The following is a 10,000-nucleotide window of genomic DNA, read 5'->3' as shown; positions in this document are numbered from 1 at the left end:
ATCGGCGCAAATGGGGCTGCGGCCTGAGTCGGCGGGGCAGAAAGAGCGTGGGAATGGAGGCCAGGATCCCGAGGAATCCAAAGACCAGGAATCCCAGCCACCAGGCTCCCACCCAGCGCGGATCCCGCGGGGACATCGTCGTGTCTGCAAAGTAATAATAATAAAAATAATAATGATAGTATCTATTTAGCGCTGAATCTTGTGCAGAGACAAATCAAAGCGCCTTCGCACCAGTCATTCACACGCATGCATAACTCTGGAGGAGGAGGAGGCGAAAGAGATGGAGAAAGAGATGGAAGAAGAGGAGGAGGAAGAGATGGAGAAGGAGGAAGAGATGGAGGAGGAAGAGATGGAGGAGATGGAGGAGGAAGAGATGGAGGAGGAGGAGGAAGAGATGGAGGAGATGGAGGAGGAAGAGATGGAGGAGGAGGAAGAAGAAGAAGAGGGAGGAGGAGGAAGAAGAAGAGGGGGAGGATGCAAAGAGAATGCTGATGTAAGGAGCAACCAGTGTCGATGGTGATGATGATAATGAGGAGGAGGAGTATGATGATGGTGGTGGTGGGGGGTGTGGAGAAGGAGGTGGAGGAGGAGGATGCACAGAGAATGGTTTTGAGTAACCAGTGTCGATGGTGATGATGATGATGATGATGATGATGATGGTGATGGTAATGATGATGGTGATGATCATGATGATGGTGATGATGATGATGATGGTGATGATGATGATCATGATGATGGTGATGATGATGGTGATGGTGATGATGATCATGATGATGGTGGTGGTGGTGGTGGTGGTAGGGGGGGAGCGGTAAGAAAACAAGATTGATGGTGATGACTACGGTGATGGTGATGACGATGACGACGACGCTGATGATTATGATGGTGATAATGATTATGTTAATGATGATATAATGCATGATGATGATGATGATGACATGATGCCCAGTGATGAATCTGGAAAGAGAAGTGAACGCAAGAGAAGTTATGAACTGAACTGAATTGAAAAGAAGTCACGAATTGACCGTGCTATAGTGAAGCAATGAACTGAAATGCATTGAAGTAAATTCGTTGAATGAATTGTACCGGAGTGAAGTCATGAAATATGAACTGCATTATTTAAATGAGCTATGAACTGATTTCTTTTTTTCTTTTTCTTTTTTAAGTATCGAAACAAAAGAAAATTAATAGCTGAACTGAACTAAAGTTATACATTGCGTCGGAGTGAACGTTCTGGACTGAAGTGAGGTCAAGAGAAGTGACCTTGACCCTACCTTCCAAGGTCAGGTACATCTTGCTGAAGAGTCCGCCCAAGGTGAAGGCCAGCACAGGGCCAAACATAGAGACGCATGACACGATGCCTGCAAAAAGCACGTGCACGTCGGGGTCAGTGTCTTCACTCCACGTCTCGTTACGTCACACCACATCACGCCACATCGCGTGTCTAATAACACCACATCACATCACATCACATCACATCACATCACGTCCCACCATGTTATCATTCCGCATCACATGACATCATGCCACACCACATCACATAGCATAACACCACACTACATCACATGGTATGACATCACACCACATCACATCACATGGCATAACACCACACTACATGACATCACATCACATCACATCACATGGCATAACACCACACTACATCACATGGTATGACATCACACCACATCACATCACATGGCATAACACCACACTACATCACATGGTATGACATCACACCACATCACATCACATGGCATAACACCACACTACATCACATGGTATGACATCACACCACATCACATCACATGGCATAACACCACACTACATCACATGGTATGACATCACACCACATCACATCACATGGCATAACACCACACTACATGACATCACATCACATCACATCACATGGCATAACACCACACTACATCACATGGTATGACATCACACCACATCACATCACATGGCATAACACTACACTACATCACATGGTATGACATCACACCACATCACATCACATGGCATAACACCACACTACATGACATCACATCACATCACATCACATGGCATAACACCACACTACATCACATGGTATGACATCACACCACATCACATCACATGGCATAACACTACACTACATCACATGGTATGACATCACACCACATCACATCACATGGCATAACACCACACTACATCACATGGTATGACATCACACCACATCACATCACATGGCATAACACCACACTACATGACATCACATCACATCACATCACATCACAGCATATCCCGCCATGTTATCATTTCACATCAGATCACATCACATCACATCAGTTGCCAGTATTTTCTCCCCCTCCACTAGACCTTGAGTGGTAGCCTGGACGCTAGTCATTCGGATGAGATGATAAACCGAGGTTCCGTGTGCAACATGCATTTATCGCACGTAAAAGAACCCACGGCAACAAAAGATTTGCCCCTAGCAAAATTCTGTAGAAAAATCCACTTCGTCAGGAAAACAAATGAAATTGCAGGTAGAAAAAGAAGGGGTGGCGCTGTAGTGTAGCGACACGCTCTCCCTAGGGAGAGCAGCCCGAAATTCACACAGAGAAATCTGTTCTGACAAAATGAGTAATACAAATACAAACAGAACACACCACACCACATCATGTGTCACAGCGCCACACCACATCACATGCTATGATACCACATCACATCACATCACATCATACCACACTACATCACAATTCATGATACCACATCACATCACATCACATCATACCGCACCACACCACATCAAATCACACCACTATCCTCACTGCACATCACACCACAATGCCACATCATATCACACCATCCCACATCACATCAAATCACGTCGCACCACATTACGGCACATCTGCAAGACCACATCGTAATACGACAATGCCTGTCATCCACGTGCACGATGATGACATCGCCCTCTCACCACATACCACCAGTATCATTAACTATTACTGCCCTCTCACCACATAACACCAGTATCATATTACTGCCCTCTCACCACATAACACCAGTATCAATACTGTTACTGCCCTCTCAACACATGACACCAGTATCATTAACTATTACTGCCCTCTCACCACATAACACCAGTATCATTAACTATTACTGCCCTCTCACCACATAACATCAGTATCATTAACTGTTACTGCCCTCTCACCACATAACATCAGTATCATTAACTATTACTGCCCTCTCACCACATAACACCAGTATCATTAACTATTACTGCCCTCTCACCACATAACACCAGTATAATTAACTGTTACTGCCCTCTCACCACATAACACCATTATCATTAACTGTTACTGCCCTCTCACCACATAACACCAGTATCATTAACTGTTACTGCCCTCTCACCACATAACATCAGTATCATTAACTATTACTGCCCTCTCACCACATAACACCAGTATCATATTACTGCCCTCTCACCACATAACACCAGTATCATATTACTGCCCTCTCACCACATAACACCAGTATCATGAACTATTACTGCCCTCTCACCACATAACACCAGTATCATGAACTATTACTGCCCTCTCACCACATAACACCAGTATCATGAACTATTACTGCCCTCTCACCACATGACACCAGTATCATTAACTATTACTGCCCTCTCACCACATGACACCAGTATCATAACTATTACTGCCCTCTCACCACATACCACCAGTATCAATACTATTACTGCCCTCTCACCACATAACACCATTATCATTAACTGTTACTGCCCTCTCACCACATACCACCAGTATCAATACTATTACTGCCCTCTCACCACATAACACCAGTATCAATACTATTACTGCCCTCTCACCACATAACACCAGTATCAATACTATTACTGCCCTCTCACCACATAACACCATTATCATTAACTGTTACTGCCCTCTCACCACATACCACCAGTATCAATACTATTACTGCCCTCTCACCACATAACACCAGTATCAATACTATTACTGCCCTCTCACCACATAACACCAGTATCATATTACTGCCTTCTCACCACATAACAACATTATCATTAACTGTTACTGCCCTCTCACCACATAACACCAGTATCATTAACTGTTACTGCCCTCTCACCACATGACACCAGTATCATATTACTGCCCTCTCACCACATGACACCAGTATCGTTAACTGTTACTGCCCTCTCACCACATGACACCAGTATCATATTACTGCCCTCTCACCACATGACACCATTATCATTAACTGTTACTGCCCTCTCACCACATAACACCAGTATCATATTACTGCCCTCTCACCACATAACACCAGTATCATATTACTGCCCTCTCACCACATGACACCAGTATCATATTACTGCCCTCTCACCACATGACACCAGTATCATATTACTGCCCTCTCACCACATGACACCAGTATCATATTACTGCCCTCTCACCACATAACACCAGTATCATATTACTGCCCTCTCACCACATAACACCAGTATCAATACTGTTACTGCCCTCTCACCACATGACACCAGTATCATTAACTATTACTGCCCTCTCACCACATAACACCATTATCATTAACTGTTACTGCCCTCTCACCACATGACACCAGTATCATAACTATTACTGCCCTCTCACCACATAACACCAGTATCATTCACTGTTACTGCCCTCTCACCACATGACACCAGTATCATAACTATTACTGCCCTCTCACCACATAACACCAGTATCAATACTATTACTGCCCTCTCACCACATGACACCAGTATCATGAACTATTACTGCCCTCTCACCACATAACACGAGTATCATGAACTATTACTGCCCTCTCACCACATAACACGAGTATCATTAACTATTACTGCCCTCTCACCACATAACACCAGCATCATATTACTGCCCTCTCACCACATAACACCAGTATAATTAACTGTTACTGCCCTCTCACCACATAACACCATTATCATTAACTGTTACTGCCCTCTCACCACATAACACCAGTATCATGAACTATTACTGCCCTCTCACCACATAACACCAGTATAATTAACTATTACTGCACTCTCACCACATAACACCAGTATAATTAACTATTACTGCCCTCTCACCACATAACACCAGTATCATTAACTGTTACTGCCCTCTCACCACATCACACCAGTATCATTAACTATTACTGCCCTCTCACCACATAACACGAGTATCATGAACTATTACTGCCCTCTCACCACATAACACGAGTATCATTAACTATTACTGCCCTCTCACCACATAACACCAGCATCATATTACTGCCCTCTCACCACATAACACCAGTATAATTAACTGTTACTGCCCTCTCACCACATAACACCATTATCATTAACTGTTACTGCCCTCTCACCACATAACACCAGTATCATGAACTATTACTGCCCTCTCACCACATAACACCAGTATAATTAACTATTACTGCACTCTCACCACATAACACCAGTATAATTAACTATTACTGCCCTCTCACCACATAACACCATTATCATTAACTGTTACTGCCCTCTCACCACATCACACCAGTATCATTAACTATTACTGCCCTCTCACCACATAACACCAGTATATCATTAACTATTACTGCCCTCTCACCACATAACACCAGTATATCATTAACTATTACTGCCCTCTCACCACATAACACCAGTATCATTAACTATTACTGCCCTCTCACCACATAACAACATTATCATTAACTATTACTGCCCTCTCACCACATAACACCAGTATAATTAACTGTTACTGCCCTCTCACCACATGACACCAGTATCATTAACTGTTACTGCCCTCTCACCACATAACACCAGTATATCATTAACTATTACTGCCCTCTCACCACATAACACCAGTATCATTAACTATTACTGCCCTCTCACCACATAACAACATTATCATTAACTGTTACTGCCCTCTCACCACATAACACCAGTATCATTAACTGTTACTGCCCTCTCACCACATGACACCAGTATCATTAACTGTTACTGCCCTCTCACCACATAACACCAGTATATCATTAACTATTACTGCCCTCTCACCACATAACACCAGTATCATTAACTATTACTGCCCTCTCACCACATAACAACATTATCATTAACTGTTACTGCCCTCTCACCACATAACACCAGTATCATTAACTGTTACTGCCCTCTCACCACATGACACCAGTATCATTAACTGTTACTGCCCTCTCACCACATAACACCATTATCATTAACTGTTACTGCCCTCTCACCACATAACAACATTATCATTAACTGTTACTGCCCTCTCACCACATAACACCAGTATCATTAACTGTTACTGCCCTCTCACCACATGACACCAGTATCATTAACTGTTACTGCCCTCTCACCACATGACACCAGTATCATTAACTGTTACTGCCCTCTCACCACATAACACCAGTATCATAACTGTTACTGCCCTCTCACCACATAACACCAGTATCATAACTGTTACTGCCCTCTCACCACATAACACCAGTATCAATACTATTACTGCCCTCTCACCACATAACACCAGTATCATGAACTATTACTGCCCTCTCACCACATAACACCAGTATCAATACTATTACTGCCCTCTCACCACATAACACCAGTATCATATTACTGCCCTCTCACCACATAACACCATTATCATTAACTGTTACTGCCCTCTCACCACATAACATCAGTATCATTAACTATTACTGCCCTCTCACCACATGACACCAGTATCATTAACTGTTACTGCCCTCTCACCACATAACACCATTATCATTAACTGTTACTGCCCTCTCACCACATAACACCAGTATCATTAACTATTACTGCCCTCTCACCACATAACACCAGTATCATATTACTGCCCTCTCACCACATAACACCAGTATAATTAACTATTACTGCCCTCTCACCACATAACACCAGTATCATTAACTGTTACTGCCCTCTCACCACATGACACCAGTATCATTAACTATTACTGCCCTCTCACCACATAACACCAGTATCATAACTGTTACTGCCCTCTCACCACATGACACCAGTATCATTAACTGTTACTGCCCTCTCACCACATGACACCAGTATCATTAACTGTTACTGCCCTCTCACCACATAACACCAGTATCATTAACTGTTACTGCCCTCTCACCACATGACACCAGTATCATATTACTGCCCTCTCACCACATAACAACATTATCATTAACTATTACTGCCCTCTCACCACATAACAACATTATCATTAACTATTACTGCCCTCTCACCACATGACACCAGTATCATTAACTGTTACTGCCCTCTCACCACATAACACCAGTATAATTAACTATTACTGCCCTCTCACCACATAACACCAGTATCATAACTGTTACTGCCCTCTCACCACATAACACCAGTATCATATTACTGCCCTCTCACCACATAACACCAGTATAATTAACTGTTACTGCCCTTTCACCACATAACACCATTATCATTAACTATTACTGCTACTGCCCTTTCACCACATACTACCGTATTTATCATCATTATTATCATTATCATCATCCTTATTATAACTATTTTCATTACTATTATTCTCATCATCAACATTATCATCATCGACAAATAATAAAGAGTGGTAACATCATCATCACCACCATCACCAATCATCATCACCGTAAAATACCTAGATACAACGTGGTCTTGGTTTTGGGCACGTTATCATCGACGTAGGTGCTGACGAAGGGATGCCGAGGAGACTTGCCGAAGCCTTGGAATACCATCCCGAGACCGATGAAAGTCACCGCCATCCATTTCTTGTCCTCCGACATCGCGCCCGTGGGCCTCTGCTTTCCCACATCGCCACACCCATCGCTGCCGTTTATTCCTCCGTACAGACCCCCTACTTCAGACGACAGGTTACCCCCGGCAACCACTGTGCAGAGGTACTCCTCAAAGGGACGAGCTCCTCCTCCTCCCCGTGAGACGTTCCCGCCGGACATGATGTCATACCCCCTGCTGGAAGCAACGCTGCTTCCGGAAAAGTTACCACTCCCGGAAAGCAGGCCACTTCCGGAGAGGTTAGCATTTATGGAAAGGAAGTCGCCGCCACCACTTCCGGAAATGTCTCCACCGTTTCCGGTTCCGGTTTCCGTCGGGTGGGGGACCGGAGGAAGGGAGGGCAAGGAGGCGAAGAAGGGCAAGGTGCAGACAAGGCCCGAGAGGCCGAAGAGGAGGGTGGAGAAGGAGATGGCGCGGAGGATGTGGACCCGACGGGCCAGGTAGGACATGAAAAGCGTGGTCAGCAGGTAGCCCAGGTCGTTGCAGCTGAGGAGAACCCCCGACACGGAGCTGCTGAAGCCGAACTGCCGCTCCAGGGTGGTGATCTGCGAGTTGATGTACATGCTGAGTGTGGAGGTGGAGAGGCCGGCAAAGCACAGGGCCGCCGTTACGTACTTGATGTCTGCGCATCGCTGGGGAAAGGTGGGTTGTATGAATATACAAGTGTGTGTGTGTGTCATGCATGCACGAGCGCACGCATGCGCGCGTGCACGCATGCACACACACACACACACACACACACACACACACACACACACACAGGGTGTGCAATACAATACAACACAATAAGAAAAATCTCTTACAATACAATACGATTCAACATGATGCAAGGTAATGCAATATGATGCAATACAATACAATAAGGAAACCCCCTTACGACACAACACAACACAATTCAATACAATACAATACAGTACAACACAATACAATAAATACAATACAACACAATAGAATATATCACAGCACAAACACAACACAGCACAACATTGCACGGAACAACACAACACAACGATATACAATACAATACAACACAACACAGTGCAGCACAACACAACACAACACAACACAATACAACACACGACAATACAAGACAAGACAAGACAAGACAATACAACACAATACGATACAACACAAGACAAGACAAGACAACACGATACAACACAATATAACACAACACAACACAACACAACACAACACAACGATATACAATACAATACAACACAGCGCAGCGTAACACAACACAACACAACACAATACAATACCAGACAAGACAAAACAATACAAGACAAGACAAGACAATACGATACAATACAATACGATACAACACAATTCAACACAATACAAGAAAACCCCACTTACCTGTAGAAAACTAGGACGACACTGTCCCAGCCCGCAGTAAATCTCCTCTTCCTCTCCCTCCTCCTCCTCTCCCTCCTCCTCTCTCCACTTCCAAGCTCCATTCCTCCCCGTCGCTTCCTCCCTGTTGTCATGGCGACCGTTTGTCACTCCTCCTCCGTCCTTTTTGGCCATCATGTCTACAGACAGACAGACAGACAATGACGTAACGTTGGTGACGTAATAGTAAAGAGTGGGAAACTCTCTCCATTCACAAGGCACACAACTTCAAGTCAAGTCAATGCTGGCTAATGCTATCAATTCAGTTAGCAGAACAGGTAAATAAAAGTGTACAGTGGAACAAACTCAGAAACTTTTTTTTTTTTTTAAAAAAAACAAACAAACAAAAAAAAAAAACAACGGAAGCGCCGGGCTTGTCCTTATACCGATCATTTGACATGCGCACACAGCAGAAATGGTGACGTAAGTCGTAGTGTGACCAGTTGCACGTGCTCTGACACATTGACGAAGGCCCTTACTTTTAAACATACCCCACTCCCACCCAACCCCAACCCTACCCTTCCTCCCTGCTGTTGAAATTAGGTTAACTCTCTCCATACGAACGGCGAAAGAGACGACGTTAACAGCGTTTCACCCCAATTACCACCATCAAAATATTGCAAGCGGAACGCTCTTATACTGAAGAGGTGAATGTTGACAAAGAATACCACAATTCTGACGACAGAAGCTAAAGGTTGGGTCATTCAGACACCCACTGGACATCCGAGGGGTCTGTGTAGAGGA

The 10,000-nt window shown here is 44.0% G+C and overlaps 1 protein-coding gene across 2 annotated transcripts in view; it reads right to left on the bottom strand.

The window, feature by feature from the left end:
- The window catches only part of LOC143276979 (solute carrier organic anion transporter family member 2A1-like), a 22,593-nt gene that overhangs the window by 9,766 nt on the left and 2,827 nt on the right, over window positions 1-10,000 (bottom strand). For both annotated transcript variants that reach the window (XM_076581677.1, XM_076581676.1), the window contains exons 2-5: window positions 9,221-9,396; window positions 7,707-8,493; window positions 1,272-1,358; window positions 1-144 (exon numbers count right to left, since the gene is read on the bottom strand). The exon at window positions 1-144 is cut by the window's left edge and continues 57 nt beyond it. In XM_076581677.1, coding sequence (XP_076437792.1) covers window positions 1-144; window positions 1,272-1,358; window positions 7,707-8,493; window positions 9,221-9,394 — 1,192 coding nt within the window. In that variant the 5' untranslated portion in view covers window positions 9,395-9,396. The remainder of the gene's footprint in view (window positions 145-1,271; window positions 1,359-7,706; window positions 8,494-9,220; window positions 9,397-10,000) is intronic.

This window comes from Babylonia areolata, chromosome 33, assembly GCF_041734735.1.
Source record: "Babylonia areolata isolate BAREFJ2019XMU chromosome 33, ASM4173473v1, whole genome shotgun sequence".
NCBI lineage: Eukaryota > Metazoa > Mollusca > Gastropoda > Neogastropoda > Buccinidae > Babylonia > Babylonia areolata.
The sequence above is the reverse complement of the archived record's forward strand: the minus strand, read 5'-3'. Positions and strand labels throughout refer to the sequence as shown.